This window comes from Artibeus jamaicensis, unplaced genomic scaffold (assembly GCF_021234435.1).
Source record: "Artibeus jamaicensis isolate MK-2021 breed Jamaican fruit bat unplaced genomic scaffold, CSHL_Jam_final contig_559, whole genome shotgun sequence".
Classification (NCBI taxonomy): domain Eukaryota; kingdom Metazoa; phylum Chordata; class Mammalia; order Chiroptera; family Phyllostomidae; genus Artibeus; species Artibeus jamaicensis.
Window position 1 is genome coordinate 8,657,415 of NW_026521887.1, and position 19,057 is coordinate 8,676,471.

The window sequence follows — 19,057 nt, forward strand, 5'->3', positions numbered from 1 at the left end:
TCCCAGTGTCCCATGCTCCTTGAAACACACTATTCTCTCTGACTACTGTCACATTCACCTTTCGTCACCTAAGTTCTGTGCATCCTATTACTGCAAAGTATGTTTGTGTGATGCCTATCTTTTTAATATGTGTAAAGCACATATTATGCACCATATAAACATCACCCAGATATGAAGACATCAGAGAAGACTTCCTTAACTCCAGTCTATTAAATTCCACTATTACGCTTGTTCCCACTGAACTGGCATTTCTCCTTTCAGATCACTCACCTCATTGTCATCCCTTTATTCAATGTCTGCCTTTCATGCTTAATTATCAACTTCAGTAGATTCACCACTGAATCTCCACTGCTGGCATATATCAGGGACTCAGTAAATATTTGTTGAATTAATGAATAAATAAATAATTATTTTAACCATGAAAAACGTGAAATTTCCATATAAAATACTTAATTAGAATTTTAAAAGAAGAGTTTGGTGTCAGGGGGAATGATGCTAAGCATCTTGGGAGACACTGCTCTAAAGATGAGAGTGGAATAAGCTAATACTCAAGGGCAGCAAATAGCAAGCAGAAATGACATCCAAGAGTCATTTCAAGGGAAATGCCAAGCTCTGGAAGATGGGTAAGAATAAAAAATTAAGTGGTTAAAGAAAAAGTCTGAGAAGAAATGGATGGGGAGGTTATTTCTGAGGCCCAGGAGGAAGACAATTTATTGGGGTTTCAGAGTAAAGTAACTACAATTCTATGCTTAAAAGTAGTCATGTAGAATAAGAAATGAAAATCACCAAGGATTTGGGCAACTAGGAATTATTCAAAAAGGGAGAGTTGGTTATGTGGAATGGTTGTTCATATAGCAACTTTCCATGGGTTTGAAATTGAACCAAGAGAAATGCTACCATATGGGTCAGAGGTAGTGATATCAAGCAACCAAAAATATTTAAGGACGTGTGTGAATTTGAAAGACACCGAAGGGCTTTACATGAAATAAGTATTCAATAAGTATTTGCTGGTTTGATTACACTATGTGCTATCTACATAAAAGGGTATTACTAAATAATGAGAGGCTTCTTTATGATAATGGGTATTTTTTCATAGAGTAAGAAATACTGGAATATTTTGATTTAAGGAATACTAATGGATGATATTTTCTTAATTTTACTCCTCCCTGCTTGGGCAGATCCACTGCAGAGTAAGAAACACTAAAACTATCTCTGAGATGAATGACAGCCGCTTTGATTTGATAGTTCAATGTCAAATCTGAGGACAAATACCAAAAAGGAGAAATCATCAATGCCATGCAGAATCAAAGTCCAGCCCATCAAAGTTCCAAATACATTGTTACAAAAGTCACAGACAAGCAATTATGGACCTCTGTCATATATCTCATAGAAGTAACAGTAGACCACAGCATAAATTTCTGCCTGAGCAAGTTCTCTCTCTCTCTCTCTCTCTCTCTCTATATATATATATATATATATATACACATATATATATACACATATATACATATAATTATGATAATATCTATGTGTATATATATATGACACTATGTACCTGATACTATCCTAACTTATTTAACCTCACAAAACCCTACAAGATAGCTGTCAGTATGATCATCCTTTTATAGATAAAAATGGGGGTTATATAAATTTCCTCGAATCAGGTAGTAAATGGCATAGATAGGGTTGGAATCAAGATAAACTCCCTTTAGTTTATCATCTTAACTACTGTACTGTATTGACATTTTACATTTTTAAATATAAAATACATTTATATAAACATTCATGAAATGCATGGGAACTTGTGATTTCTTTATCAATTGGTTAACTATGTTGTATACTTTAATAACATTACTACAGGATCAAATATGTTAATTAATGATATGTTTCTTGAATGTTCCTTATAGGAAACAGCCGAGACATAAACAAAATTTAAAACTGTAATAGTTAGGGCTCATATAATTCCTTCTATGAAACAATGTACAGAAAAGAGAAGAATTAAAATCACAGTACCTTTATTATCTGTTGTTAAAAAATCACAATTTGAGGCCAAGTGCAAAGCGAAAGTGGGAAGTGATATTTCTAGTGAGGTTTGAGGTGAATTACAGTGAATCCTCATTATTCACAGATCCTATGTTCGAAAATTTTCTTACTCCCTAAAATGTATTTGTAATAAATACTTGTTAAGCTTTCCAGAACATTTGTGAACACAGAAAGAATAGCAAAAAAAAAAAAAAAGAGTTGACTAAGGTTTACATTACAACCTAACATCAAAGAAGGTCACACTCTGCCTTCTATTTCAGCTCTAAAGCTGTAAAATAGTGTCCTTTCTGCAGTATATTTAGTGTCCTGCTTTTAACATTTTTGTGCATTTTGTTAGTGATTTTTATGTTTAAGATAGCCCCTAACTATAGTGCTGAAGTGTTATCCAGTGTTCCTGACTACAAGAGAGCTATGATGTGCTTATGGAAAAAACATGTCACATAATCTTTGTTCAGGCATAAATTATAGGGCTTTTGGCCATGAGTTCAATGTTAATGAGTCAACTAAATATTACACAAGATATCTCTGAACAGAACACATAAAGCAAGTTTATGTATTATTGATCTCCTCACGAATATGTTGTGACCAGAGGCAGGACCTTACTCTTATATTTCCCATAGGAGCAGTGATTCAGTATCCACTAATTCAGTTTTCATGATGACTTTACAGACTGTAGCTACCACAAATGGTAATAATTGACTACATCTGGGGCCTATTCTTGTTGAGGAATACTAAACAGAGTGTCTGTGTGGGTTGTAAATTTTATATAGTTTTTCTAGCTATAAGTTCTTTAGCATACACATGAGCGTGAGGATATTTCACCCTCTCCCTCCTGAACTCTCACTCTAAACAATAGGATTAACCATCACAAGAAGAGATTAAGAAGTAAGTAACAAGGAAAGCAAATAACCTACTTCATGGAATGTTAAAGGATATATTGATGTAGTAGGTTTCTATAATATTAACCAATTTCAACCAAATCACCAAAGTAGATGGGCAGGGAGACCCATGTGAGGTAGACACTGCATGTCAGAGAAAATGATAATGGTGATAAAAGACATGTATATGGCTTTCTTAGGTGCCAGGCAGACTTTATATATAGCATTGTGAGAATTAAATGAGCCAATACAGATAGATAATGTACTTAACAAAAAGATTATTATCTGCTTAGGTATTTCTGGTAACTAATACCATTGAAGGGACCATCTAAACTAAAAGTAATGTTGAAATAAAGTCAAAAGAGTTTAATGTCACTCTGGGGAAAAGTATAATGTAGGGAAAGATATGTGAACTGAACATCAAGTGTTCAAATCCCGGGTCTGCCACTTTTTAGTGATGGGACATTAACAGCACAAGCCTCACTCACTTTTCCACTTGCAGGATGGAAAAAGCAGGAGAAGTTGCTTAAGGTGGCTGCCATGAGAACTGCATGAAATAAACCACCTGGTACAATGGTTGTTAAAACGGGCCTTTCCCTTGGCTCTCAAACAAAAGAAATAAAAAACTTTTGGTCAAATTCCAAGTGATTATAGTTGGTTAGAAAGAGAGTAGATAGATACACATGGATATTAGATAGATGGTAACAATAGCGTCCCTGCATTTCATAAATTATACCTGCATTTTGTTCTTTCCACCAAAGTGCTCAATAGCATTATGATAATTATCTTGAAAAGGCATAGTTATTATATATTCTGTTAGTCTGACTTTACATCCAGTTCAACTCAGGTACTGGAAGCCTGGAAGGAGCTGTAATCAGCATGAATCATCTGTACAATATCAGATGTCATAAAATCTAACTAAGAGAATAATAAATAATATTGACTCCCATTCCCTCTTCTAGATGAAGATCAGGTAAAAACTGTCAACCATCTACTTCTATAACTCTGTTTTGCTGTGTTATGTTTACTGAATACCTGCTATTAGCTCCATTCTTTCTTCATACACTTTTTAAAAAATATAATCCTCATTCAAGAATATTTTATTGATTTTTCAGAGACAGAAAGGGAGAGAGAGAAAGAGAGGGAAACACTGATGTAAGAGAGAAACGTTGATTGGTTTCCCCCCATATATACCCTGACCAGGCATCAAACTGCAACCTAGGTATGTGCCCTGACCAGAATCAAACCTGTAACATTTTGATGTACAGGAGCTCCAACCAACTGAATCACCTATCCAGGGCTCTTGGCACAGTTTGTTACTTTCAGTAAGCTGTTTTTTGGGTCCCAGAGTCCAAGAATATAAAGGTCATTACAAACCTAACTGTATAATGTTTTAGGTCTGATTGTGTATTAATTTGTGTTTAATTTCTTTTTAATGGATTTTTTAAAAAGGGATAAGTAGAATAAGAAAGGCAGGTGAAGCAAGTTGCACACAGTAGCAGAAAGCTGTTAATTTCCTCACCTCCACAGACTACACTGTTGAGGTCTTCACAGCGGCGATCGTCACACTCACACGTCTTCCCATATACCCTGCGATCTCCTGGGGGGTAGCAAGTGCATTTTCCACATTCACATTTACCTACAAAATACAAAGAGACAGCATATTCACTAGGAGACTCACAGAACCAGCAAGGTTTTCAAAGGGAATAACCACACTATTAAACCCAGACCTCCCAAGGGTCTAGGCTATGCAGGATTCTTGTACAGCAAATAACTTTTCTTACCTGCCAACAATAAGTTGAAGATCAAACACAAATGCCAAGGTGGTTGAGAGTGAAAGTGACAATTGCTGGCTCAGAAATCATTTACATTTACTACTTTCTACCTTTTTGTTTCATTCATCTTTGAACATTAATTCAGCTATTAAACACTGTACATTTCATATTCAACTTAGTTTGGTGGTACCATTTAATGTAACTGAATCAATTTTATATATTTTGACATAATTTAGCATAATGTGGTCATTTAAAAATATTTTTAGGTGTATCTACCACATAAATAAAAATGTTAATTCATATATTGCAACATGATATTTTAGTGATTATTTGGCATCAGTTTTATAGTTTATAAAACACACTTTAACACAGAACATATGTCAAGCCATATGACCTAAGTATCTTTATCATTCTTGACTTAAAAATTAAAAGTATAAACAATTTTTGGAATGAATTTTTTCATAGGTTTGGGAATTACTTATCATTATAACTTTCATCATGATTTCTTGAGTTGTAACTATGTGTCAAACTTTATAATTCTTTTAATTCCATCATTTTGCTTTCATAACACCACTCATTGACTAGAATTGCAGCTATCATTTTACTAAACAGGAAATGGACGCATACTGAGGCCAAGTTACTTCCCATGGTAATTCAGCTCAAAAGGAACAGATTTAAATTTATATCCATTCTCATTCATCTTAAAATGTGAATATCTAATTATTGAGCCATACCACACTTTAATAAACTCACAACACAGCACCAGAAGACTGTATGAAAAAGTACATTCTTTTTGAGGAATTTGTGCTGGTTTGCCAAAAATTCAGCTGGGTGTCTACTGTGAGACATCTGTTACTCTCTATCATTAGCCCAACCATCATAATTGCACACCCACTGAAGTGATTATGGGATGCTTCAGGGCTGACCCCACAATGCTGTTAGTCTTTCTGTTGACGCATTTGCGCTTGGTAAAGAAACTCTTAGTTTGTAGATAATGGAAGAAACGAAAATTAGTATTTAGAATCATATAATTTCAGAGTTGTAATTAAAGATAATCTAATGCAGTGATTCATAGTTTTTTCAGGAAGAAGTGTTGGGATCATGATCCCTTTGAGAAGCTAGTGAAAGATAAGGCAATAGATACTGTTGTACTGGCTGCCCTTCAACCAGTCTCTCTTTTTACTTGGAGGCAGTTCCAAATTCAGTAGAAGACAGAGCCCTTTTTCTGGCCCAGTGGCATTCCATCTTCCTATGACCTGGCAGAAAAAACAGGGACACACCAGACACTCTTGGCAGAGCTTTGATTTTTGAGGGTGTCTGCAAAGGCACAGGGCCTATTAAACAGCATAGTGTGGGTATCTAGGAGCAATGGAACTTGGCACACAGTGGCTGGAGTTCAAAAGTGATGGCAGAGGGGCTGGTTCTTGGCAGTACCCTGCTTCCCTGGTGTGCTTCATGAGCTGATTGTCCAAAATTGCATTCTGAATCTAAACACTTCTAATAAAATCCTTTCTCATGCCAGTTAATAAAGTTGGTTTCCATTGTTTACGATCAGGAACTCTAACTGGTAGACCCCAAATGTCTCCTGAAAAAATATACTATCACACATTTGTTTTATTGTAAAATGTCAGGGAGGTCCATGACTTACTGCAATTTATTGAACAGATAAGGAAACTCAATTATGCTGGGGCTAAATAATTTGCCTAGGGCCAGAGAAGTAGACATTAGAGTGTGGGTGCTAGAACCCAGATATTCTGAGCTGGTGTGCATAAACATGCTAATCCTTACCATGGGTAGATGTGTGAATAACAATAATTTTCTAGACTGTGGAGACAGACACAAATCCTAGGACCATTAGCAGTATGTCCTGGTACAGTTAACTAGTCTTTCATGGACAGATATCAGAAATATCAATCACATTGCTTCTGAGAGGTAATACAGTTCCTGTTACCAAGACAACATCAATTTTTAAGTTTGAGAGCATATGTATTTACAGTGACAATTTCACTAACATTGTAAGGTATACAGGAAGTTTTCTGATATACCTGATTGGTTTGTGTTTCTCTGGAAAGAATTAAGTAAATACAGACACATATATTCAAATACCTACATTTCATTATTTTTACAATGGGTAGTTTCCATCTTGCATTTCTTCCATAAAGTTGGGTAGTATTAATATTTAATCCTAGGTACATTGTTTTTCTGATAAATTTTAATTAATGTATATTTTTAAGATATTGGAGAATATTTAACCCTATTGAAATTATTTTTGTTGGAGTTTTAAAATAGCACATTAAGGAAATTAATAGCTAAATTAACTTTATAGATGTAGCCTTAATACAGTTTATAGGATATAGTAGCTTCTGATGGAAAAGAAAAAAAATAATATATAAAGAAAAGATAATTTATTGAAATATAAAGAAAATTACATTCTATATGCAGTCCACATTTCAAAGTGTACTATTTTGCTGTCTCAGTTCACAATTTCAGTCCAGTCACTACCATGAAATATACCTTCCAGGTAAATATCCCTCATCCTTCAAGATCCAAAGCAAATATTCAGAAGATGGCAGGAGGTAGGTGGGAGTGGAGCCCAGTTCTCCCTGTGCCCAGCTGGAACACTTAGCTAATTGTCTGAGGAACAGAGTGAACAGCCAACAGAATCCCAGTTTATATGAAGTTTGGAGGCCAAAAATTGCAGAGGGCATTGAAAAACAGACAGTGAGGAGATTGCACTGGGACATTAAGGTCCCAGGGTTCTGCTCTGGGATGAGAGCAGCTGCAGCCTCCCACCCAGCACCTGCCACAGAATATGGGGAGGACAGTTAGATCACCAGCTCCCTCCCCTATCGGACCAGGGAGGGCAGACTGGTAACAGGAGGGACCTGGATGCTGGAAGTTACTGGGGAGAATAGAAATGAAGTAGGAGACACACGAAGGCAATACATATCCTCTGGGTCTGTGGACTCTGGCACCAGAGAAATTGAGGTGCTAGGTGAACCTGGAGAAGGGAGGAGTTGGGCTGTCTCAGATCCTGACTCAGATCGTCTCCTGACTGGTTGGAAAGTTGGACCATGTGAAAGCTGTGTGCTTGTTAAGAACAGCAGGCAGTTACTTCGCAAGGAACTCTGGAGCAGTGGCTGGCTCTTCCTGAGGGTGATTTCAGCTCTGCACGCCCAGAGGTTGAGTGGGCCGGTGGAACTGAGCACCCTCCTTGTCTCGCACTGTGCGCAGCTGAGCAGCTGATTTGAGCCTGGCAGCTCATAAATAACCTGGGACTAAGGCTGGGACACTGTGAATATTGTGGCCCAGAACTGGTCCCCATCCTCTCAAAACCATAGAAAGGGAGAAAGGCCAACTCAGCCCCCCTCTTCTTGATACATCTAGGAAGACCAGAAGAACGTTCTGAACAGGTTTAAAGTCAGCAGAAGGCTTATCATTTTTTCTCTTAGTTCCTTCATCTTTTCCCCCCTTTTAATCTTCCCCCAAGTGAGACAATAAGACTTGGAGTTGCGAAGGGTCCAGAGACAGGATAAAAGGGGGAGCACATGGCTAAAGCCAAAAACTGAGAAACTGAGACAAATGTCACTTTGCTATCCCATACAGCTAGCATGTTATTGTTTATGTGTATTATTATTTTTTACCACTTTTATTTTATTAGTATTTAAAACATTTCTCTTCCTTATGTTTAGTTTTCTTTGTTTTATGTCTCTGTTTAATTGCATTGCTTGACAGGTTTTCCTTATTCTCTCTTAATAAAGAGAAAATTTTAATTTTAAAATTGCATTGCATTTTAATTTTCCTTCTTTCACTTCACTCATGTTCCAATAACACACAACTCTTGATCATGTACTTTGTATTTTTTATCCAAATTATATATTTCTTGTCATATTATTGTTGTTCCAGAACTATTGTAAATGATTGTTGTTCCACACAATTGTAGATACTACACAGCAACCCTCCAAAATCTCAGCCCACTTTAATTTAATCCTGAACATTATTATTGTTATGCTTAACTCTTTTTTTTTCTGAGACTACACCTAATTTCTATCCTTTTATCTCACTATATCTCATCATCTAACATTGCACAAGTGTTCCATTTTCTACATTCAGCTCACAATCATTCTCCCCTCTAACAAGAGTCTATCTCTCTTTCACCTTTTATAAAAATTGGCTACTTGGGTGAAATATCACAGTTAATGCTATCCTTATCCAGAGAATCTCCTATCTCTTCTCTACTTGCCAGTACTTTAAACACCATAAAATACTCCCCTGCTGTCTTAATCCATTTTGCCTACCCCCTGACACTGATCACATACAAGAATAAGTGGAAGCCGTGAACATCAGTATAACTGCTGAAGGAGAAAAACCACCAATAAAGGAACCACCAGAAGGTAAAAAAAACAAGTAAAACAAAAGAGGCCACACAAATATAAGAAAGGGAAAACCTAGAGTGTCCAGACAAGGGATCAAAGAGACCACACCACTGAACCCCATAGAATTCCTAGCATAGAGGTTCACCATACAATGTAAACAACTAGCAAAGGGAAACATCAGGAAGCTCGGAAACAAACAAAAAGAGTCACCAAAAATGGGGAGACAAAAAAAAGAACATACAATCAAAAGAAATGGAAGACTTGCCACTAAAAGAGCTAAGAGAAATAGAGGAAACCAAATTATCAGATAAAGAATTCAAAATAAGGGCTCTTTGGGAAGATGGTGGCAGAGTAAGACACAGGATTTCACTTCCCCCACACTCACTGGATAAAAACTGGACCGATCTGTGGAAGAGCACAGAGGACAGCCAACAGGGACCCAGCATATAGGAAGGTAGGACTTCAGAAATTGGAGCAGACTCTGAATGACCAGACAGTGAGGAGAAATGGCTGTAAGTCAATAAGGTCCCAGGGAAGGGCACAGAGGCCGCAGGACCTCCACAGGGCCATGCCAGGGCCCAGGCTGGTCCACCTCAGTCTCTGGGAGCAGCCTCAGTCTCTAGGAGTGAACAGCTGGCTCAAGGATCTTGGGAGAGAGCCAGTCACCAGCTCCCTCCCTACCCAAAATGGGTACAATTTGAAAAATGCCAAGAAAGATCTGTTTGCTTGGAGTATCAGGGAGAGGAGTAGGTATGAAGAAGCAAAACAGAGAGCTTTGATCACACGTGGAGTCTGTGGACACCTGCATCGAGAATTGAGAGTCATCCTTGGGTCCCCATTGCACTGGGTCTGGGCCAGCTCTGCTGGGTCTGCCTCAGACTCTGAGAGCCAAGGGCTGGCTGTAAGGCCCCTGGGAAAGAGCCAGTCACCATCTCCCTCCCTACCCAGCCGGACGCAGATTGAAAAATGCCAGGAGAGATCTGTATGCTTGGATTGTCAGAGAGAGGAATGGGTATGAAGAAGCAAATCAGAGAGCTTTGATCACACGTGGAGTCTGTGGTCACCAGCTTGGAAGAATCCAAAGTTGCCTTTGCATTCCCACATAGCACTGGAAGGGTTCCTGCCAAGGCCTGCGGGACCAGAGAAGCCTGGCCTGGAATGCACGTCCACACCCCAGGCCAGGACTGTGAATCCTGGGGAAAGTCTACTTTCAGTGGGGAGCTGAGGTGAGGGTTCTGGAAGAGCAGTCATGAGACCAGGTGAGTTCACCAAGAAGGGAGAAAGACAGTACTAATCGACCTTCAGATAGCTGCAGCTAGTGTGACCAGAAGAAAAAGATTGACCAGCTGGAAACTAATAAGAGGGTTTTTTTGTTGTTATTTGTTTGTTTTAATTTTTAACTTTATTATTGTTTTATCTTTCAATACTTTTACCCTCTCTCTTCTTGTTTCTTGTTTTATTCCTTCTTCCTTTCTTTCCAAACCTACCACTTTCTCCTCCTTTTGCTGCCTTTTTTCTCTCTTTCTTTTTGACTCCCTCATCCCCAAGTGAGACAAAAGACCTGGAAAGGCGAAAAGACCAGAGTTGGACTCAAAGATGGGGTATCCCAACAGTAGAGACAGAGAGACAAAATTCACTTTGCTATAACAGAAAAACTACAAGTTACTGCATATTTGAGGTTTTTTCATTATTATTACATCTTTTATTTTAATAGTATCTCTGTATTCCTCCTCTTTCTGTATAGTCTTCTTTACCTTGGCTGGATATATTGTATCACTTGACAGGTTTCCCCTGTCCCCCCAATCATAGTGTATTGCTAATGTACTGTCCTTTACTTCCCCTTGCCCAGTTAGCAAACTATCGAAAGTCCAATACTCCCTAATCTTGGTGTATCATAGATCCTGTTGTACGATTGCTGCTCTAATATTATTGTAAATAATAGTTGTTGCATGCTGTTGTAAATACTACACAACGCCCTCCCCCCACCCAGATCTTAGCCCACTACATTATTGCCTGAACTATAATACTGCAGTGTTTGGCTCTGTTCCCTCTCACACTACATCTATTTACCATCCCTTATTCTCACCTTACCTCAGAATCTGATCTCCCTCAACCTTACTCCTTTCTGGACCCAAATCACAAGCCTTCCCTCCCCAACAAGAGCCTTATCTGCCTTCCACTCATTCTGAAAAGTGGCTAGGTGGGTTGAAGATTACAGCTGTCACTGTACATAGTTGGGGGAGCACCTAGCTCTCCTCTACCAGCTGCTACTGTAAATATCATAGAATACTCTCCTATTGTCATAAACCAGTATGCCTTTTCCTCCAACTGATCACACACACACACACACACACACACACACACACACAGAAAGAATAGGTGGAAGTGGTGAACACCAGGATACCCAAAGGAAGAGGAAACCCAACAAAACAGGAACACCAACAGAAAACAACAGAGGAAGGTGAAGGAGGGAGTAGAAACCACACAAACCTCAACCCAAGACCAACCTGGAAATACAACTAAACAGCGGAGAAACTTCCCAGGGCAAACAACTGAACAAGAGCAAAACAGAATCTTCAAAACCCTGTATATGCAGAAGAACTAGCTTCAATGCAACCTGCCTTCACCACCACAGCAAATTAAAATGGGTAGGAGACAGAGGGACAATCAGTTCACCACCTGGTGGGAAGAACCCACACACAAAAAAGGAGACACAGAGACAACAAAAACCAAAAGACAAACCCAGAGCCAACATTAAGGACAGCCCAAGACCAGCAATTTGGGGAGAACAAGGAGACTACACCAGTGAATCTCACAGGTATTATACCACAGAAGTGCACACCATAAATCCAGGAAGCCAGAACAAATCAATTTAAGAAGCTTAAGCTAGCAAGAAGAGTCTCACAAACAATGGGAAGACAAGAAAACAACCCCCTAATGAAAGGAAAGGAGGAAGCCTCAGAAAGAATGCTAGATGAAATAGAGGCAATTTAGCTATCAGATATTGAATTCAAAGCACTGGTTATCAGGAACTTCAAAGAACTCACAGCGAGCTACCAGAAACTACAGGGGAGCTACAATGAACTCACTGCAAACTATATCAACATGAAAAAGGAAATAGAAACTATCAGCGAGGGCTAAGAGGAAATGAAGAATACAATTTCAGAGCTGAAGAACACAGTAGAAGGTATCAAAAGCAGGATCGATAAAGTAGAAGATAGGATTTGCAAGTTGGAGGACAAAGTAGAAAAAAATGCCCAGAAAGATCAAGAAAATGAAAAGAGGCTCAGAAAGAATGAAGAGGGCTTAAGGGAAATGCAAGACAATATGAAACATAATATATCTGAATAATAGGGATTTTCAGAAGAAGAGCAAGGAATAGAAAATCTATTTGAAAAAGTAATGATGGAAAACTTCCCTAACTTGATGGGAGAAAAAAATGCACAAATCCAGGAACTACTGAGAGTACCAATCAAGAGGAACCCAAAGAGAACCACTTCAAGACACATCATCATTAAAATGGCAAAATTTCAAGAAAAAGAGAGAATCTTAAAGGCAGCAAGGAAGAAAAAGGAAGTAACATACAAGGGAGCCCCAATAAGCTTAGCAACTGACTTCTCAGTGGACACGCTCCACACCAGAAGGGAATGGCAAGAAATATTCCAAGTAATGATAATCAGAGGCCTTCAACCGAGGTGACTTTATCCAGCAAGGCTCTCAATCAAGATAGAAGGCCAAATAAAGAACTTCCAAGACAAAAGAAGTCTAAAAGAGTACACCTCCACCAAACCAGCTCTGCAAGAAATACTAAAAGGTCTGCATTAAAGAAAGAAAGGAAAAGAGAGAGACAATGAGAAGTACAGGTATAAAACTGACACTGAATAAGTACCTATCAATAATATCCTTAAACCTAAATGGACTAAATGCTCCAATCAAAAGACATAGAATAGCTCAATGGATAAGAAAACATAACCCATGCATTTCCTGCCTACAAGAGACCCACCTCAGGACTAAAGACCTACACGGACTGAAAGTGAAGGGCTAGAAACAAATTTTTGAAGCAAACAGCCAGGAAAAAAACTGGGGTAGCAATACTCATATCAGACAAAATAGACTTCAAAATAAGGGCCATAATAAGATACCCAGAAGGTCACTTCATAATACTCAAGGGAAGGATCCACCAAGAGGACATAAACATTGTAAATATATGTGCACCCGACATAGGAGCACCAAAATATATAAAAAAAATCTTAGAGAACATCAAGAAAGATATTGACAGCAACACAATTATACTAGGGGATTTTAACACCCCACTATAAAAAATGGACAGATCTCCCAAACAAAATATCAATAAAGATATTGTGAAACTGAACAACATCCTAGAAGAAATGGACTTAACTGATATATATATATATATATATATATATATATATATATATATATAGAACCCTTCATCCCAAAGAAGCTAAATACACATTCTTTTCAAATGCACATGGAAAATTTTCAAAAATAGACCACATGATAGGACACAAAACGAGCCTCAACAAATTTAAGAAAATGAAATTATCCCAAGCATTTACTCTGACCACAAGGGACTGAAACTGGAAACCAACCCAAAGAGAAAAGACCCAAAACACTCAAAATCATGGAGATGGAATAGCATGTTATTAAACAACGAATGGGTCAAGAATGAAACTAGGGAAGAAATCAAAAAGTTTCTGGAAACAAATGAAAATGAACTCTTGACAAACCAAAACTTATGGGACACAGTGAAGGCAGTCCTGAGAGGGAAGTTCATAGCAATACATGCCTACCTAAGAAAGATAGAAAAATTTCAAATAAACAAACTAACCCTATGCCTACAAGAACTTGAGGAACAACACCAAAGACAGTCCAGGGCAAGTAGAAGAAAAGAAAGAACCAAGACCAGAGCAGAATTAAATGACATAGAGACTAAAAGCACAATTCTAAAAATCAATGAATCCAGGAGCTGGTTTTTCAAAAAGATCAACAAAATAGACAAGATTTTAAGCAGACTCATCAAGAAAAAAAGAGAGAGAACCCAAATAAACACAATCAGAAATGAAAGAAGAGAAATTAAAACTGACCCCACAGAAATACAAAGGATTGTAAGAAATTATTATGAAAAACTGTATACCAAGAAATCTGAAACTTCTTACAATATGCTGAGAAAATGGACAAATTTCTAGAAAAATATAATCTTCCAATACTCGACAAACAAGAAGTAGAAAGCCTGAATAGACCAATAACAGCAAATAAAATTAAAGCAGTAATCAAAACCTCCTGAAGAACAAAACCCCTGGACCAGATGGTTTCACAGGAGAATTCTACAAAGCATTTAAGGAAGAGCTAACTCCTATTCTTCACAGGCTATTCCAAAAAATCCAAAATGATGGAAGAATCCCAAACTCTTTTTATGAAGCCAGAATCATCCTAATTCCCAAACCAGATAAAGACACAACAAAGAAAGAAAACTTCAGGCCAATATCACTGACGAACATAGATGCTAAAATCCTCAAGAAAATATGGACAAACCGCATCCAACAATAAATTAAAAAGATCATTCACCACGACCAAGTGGGATTCATCCCAAGAATACAAGGATGGTTCAATACTTGCAAATCAGTAAATGTAATACATCACATAAGCAAAAGCAAAGACAAAACCACATGATCATATCAATAGATGTGGGAAATGCCTTTGATAATGTACAACACCCATTTCTGATAAAAACACTCAGCAAAGTGGGAATAGAGGAAGCATTCGTCAACACAGTAAAGGCCATATATGAGAGACCTACAGCCAATATCATACTCAATGGGCAAAAGCTAAAATCTTTTCCACTAAGATCAGGAACAAGACAAGGTGGTCCACTTTCACTATTTCTATTCAATATAGTATTGGAAGTTTTAGCCACATTGATCAGACAAGAAAAGGAAATAAAAGGCATCCAAATCAGAAAGGAAGAAACAAAACTATCACTGTTTGCAGATGACATGATAGTGTACATGGAAAATCCTATACACTCTACCCAAAAACTGCTCAACATAATAAATGAATTTGGCAAAACAGCAGCATACAAAGTCAATATCCAGAAATCAAAGGCATTTTTATATACCAACAATGAAACAGCAGAAGCAGAAATCAAGAAAAAAATCCCATTCAATATAGAAAAAAAAACCCAAAAACCTAGGAATAAACCTAACCAAGGAGGTAAAATACCTGTATGCAAAAAACTACACAACATGGAAGAAAGAATTTAAGGATGACATAAATAGAAACATACACCATGTTCATGGATTGGAAGAATTAACATCATCAAAATGTCCATACTACCAAAGCAATTTACAGATTCAGTGCAATACCTATCAAAGTACCAATGACATATTTCACAACATGGAACAAACACTTCAAAAATTTATATGGAACCATAAATGATCCTGAATAGCAGATGCAATTTTGAGCAAGAACAACAAAGTAGGAGGGATCACAATGCCTAATACGAAATTGTATTACAAGGCCACTGTAATCAAAACAATTTGGTGCTGGTGTAAAAACAGGCACATAGACCAATGGAACAGAACAGAGAGCCCAGAAATAAACCAAAATCTCTACAGCCAATTAATATTGAACAAAGGGGGAAGCAACATAAAATGGACTAATAATACCATCTTCAACAAATGGTGTTGAGAAAACTGGACAGCTATGTGCAAAAAAATGAAACTCAAGCACCAACTTACACCATACACCAAAATAAATTCAAGGTGGATGAAAGACTTAAATATAAGCCGTGACATGATTAAGGTCCAAGAGGAGAACATTGGCAGGAAAATCTCAGATATTTCATGCAGCAAAAATTTTTAAATATATTTTATTAATTATGCCATTACAGTTGTTCTATTTCCCCTTCATTGCCCTCCACCCTGCACACCACCTCCCCCACCATCCCCCCTTTAGTTTCCCCCTGAGACACCATGTGTCTCAGGTTCTTCAGATTCTATATTTCCCATACTATTCTTGCCCTCCCCCTGTCTATTTTCTACCTACCATCTATGCTACTTATTCTCTGTACCTTCTCCCCCCTTTTCCTCCTCCCACTCCCCTGTTGCTAACCCTCCATGTGATCTTCACTTTTATGGCTCTGCTCCTGATCTAGCTGTCCTCTTAGTGTGCTTTTGTTTTAGGTGTGCTTATCAATAACTCTGAGTTTGCTGTCCTTTCACTGTTCATATTTTTTATCTTCTTTTTCTTAGGTAAGTCCCTTTAACATTTCATATAATAAGGGCTTGGTGATGATGAACTCCTTGAACTTGACCTTATCTGAGAAGCACTTTATCTGCCCTTCCATTCTAAATGAAAGCTGTGCTGGATAGATCAATCTTGGGTGTAGGTCTTTGGGTTTCATGACTTGGAATACTTCTTTCCAGCCCCTTCTTGCCTGTAAGGTCTTTTTTGAGAAATCAGCTGACAGTCTGATGGGAACTCCTTTGTAGGTGACTGTCCCCTTATCTCTTGCTGCTTCTAGGATTCTCTCCTTCATTTTAATCTTGGCTAATATAATGATGATGTGCCTTGGTGTGTTCCTTCTTGGGTCCAACTTCTTTGGGACTCTCTGAGCTTCCTGGACTTCCTGGAAGTCTTTTGCCTTTGCCAGATTGGGGAAGTTCTCCTTTATTCCTTGTTCAAGTAAGTTTTCCACTTGTGGCTGTTCCTCTTGCCCTTCTGGTACCCCTATAATTCGGATGTTGGAATGTTTAGAGATGTCCTGGAAGTTCCTAAGCCTCTCCTCATTTTTTTGAATTCTTGTTTCTTCACCCTTTTCTGTTTGGTCATTTTTTTCCTCTTTCTGGTCCACTCCTTTGATTTGAGTCCCAGTTTCCTTTCCATTATTACTGGTTTCCTGTGCATTTCCCTTCATTCCAATTAGTTTGGCCTTCATATGTTCCTCTAATATGTGACTAAAATCAGCCAGTTCTGTGAGCATCCTGATCACCAGTGTTTTGACCTGTGCATCTGAAAGTTTGGCTATTTCTTCATTGCTTAGATTTATTGGCTCTGGGGCTCTGAGTTGTTCTTGAGCCAAGTTTTGATCTGTTTGTGCCTGTTGCATATGAGGAATGGAGCCTTAGATGTTCACCAGGGCGGGGTCGCCAGGTCGCTGGTTTGTGAGGCTGTATGTGGGGGTGGGGTCAGAGAGAGACAATGGTAGTTCTCTCTGCTGCTTCCTGCTGCTGGGGCCTGGGTGGTCTGTTTCACTGCTAGCTCCTCCACCGGTTTATCTGTGAGCAAATATGGGACTGCAATCAGCCCTCAGTGGGTCCACCTGCTTCTCCACACCTGGGATCCACCCAGGGCTGCTGGCACACCTGGGTCGTGTACCCAGGTCCGTCAGGTGGATCTTTTCTGCCCAACTCCGCTCTGCTGCTGGCTCTGCCCCTCTTACCGGTTTGGCTGAAGGTTTCATTGTTGTCAGACTTCCATGTAGTTCAATTTTCTGTGGTTTGGCTGCATTTTTTTGCTAAAACTTTGTTGTTTTAAAACTTAGTTGTGCAACAAGGTGCAGTGCTTCCACCTACCCCTCCATCTTGGCGGAAGTCTCTCATTCAGCAAATTTTTTACTGATATTTCCCCCAGAGCAAGGGACATAAAGGAAGAATAAACAAAGGGGATCTCATCAAAATTAAAAGCTTTTGCACAGCTAAAGAAAACAATATTAAAATAAAAACAGATCCAGCTGTATGGGAAAACATATTTGCCAAATGATACCTCAGACAAGGGTTTAATCTCCGAAATATACAAATAACTTACATGACTCCACTCTAAGAAGACAAGCAACCCAATTAAAAAGTGGGCAAAGGTCTTGAACAAACATTTCTCCAAAGAGGACATACAGAAGATCCAGGTACACATGAAAAGATGCTCAATATCACTAGCTATTGAGGTGCAAATTAAAACCACAATGAGATACCACTTCACACTAGTCAGAATGGCCATCATAAACAAAGCAACAAACAACAAGTGTTGGCAAGGTTGAGGAGAAAAGGGAACCCTAGTGCACTGTTGGTGGGATTGCAGGTTGGTGCAACCACTACGGAAAACAGTATGGAATTTTCTCAGAAAAATAAAAATGGAACTGCCTTTTGACCCAGCAATTCCACTGGTAGGATTATATCCTAATAAGCCCGAAACACCAATCCAAGAGAACATATGCACCCCAATGTTCATAGCAGCACCATTCACAATAGCCAAGTGTTGGAAGCAACCCAGGTGCCCATCAGTAAATGAATGGATCAAAAAACTGTGGTATATCTACACAATGGAATTCTATTCAGCAGAAAAAAAAGAAGGTGCTCCTACACTTTTGTGACAGCATGGATAGAACTGGAGAGCATTATGCTAAGTGAAATAAGCCAGGCAGTGAGGGACAAATACCATATGATCTCACCTTTAACAGGAACCTAGTAAAATGAACAAGCAAGCAAAATATAACCAAAGACATTGAAATTGAGAACAGGCTGAAAGTAACCAGAGGGGAAGTGAGAGGGGATAATGGGGGGAAAAGATGGAGGGTTTACAGGAATAATTATAAGGGACACATGGACAATAATAAGGGGGGTAGAAACAGAGGAAGTAGGTGGGAAGGACTGGTGTGGTGGGGAGGCGTGTGGGGAAAAAACAGAAAAGTGTACTTGAAGAACAATAAAAAATGTTACAAAAAAGACCCATAGTAAATTTCCCCGAATACATGACAATTATACACTTCTACTCACAGAGCTTTACAAATACAGCAGAATTTGCTATTTCACATTTGTCTTCTAATATATAAATCAATATCATTGATGAATGCATTAAGCAGTCATCACCAGTAGATAGTTTGGTAATATTCACATGACCCATGATTTTTAGTGGTAGAAATTAAATTTAGAATAGGATGTTTCTCCCCAGTACACAAGCATTTCCAATT

At 38.3% G+C, this 19,057-nt stretch overlaps 1 protein-coding gene across 1 annotated transcript in view; it reads right to left on the reverse strand.

Moving 5' to 3' along the window:
- ITGBL1 (integrin subunit beta like 1) overlaps positions 1–19,057 on the reverse strand; it is a 303,482-nt gene that overhangs the window by 26,607 nt on the left and 257,818 nt on the right. The window contains exon 8 of the mRNA XM_053670353.1: positions 4,444–4,560. Within this exon, the coding sequence (XP_053526328.1) occupies positions 4,444–4,560 (117 nt within the window). The remainder of the gene's footprint in view (positions 1–4,443; positions 4,561–19,057) is intronic.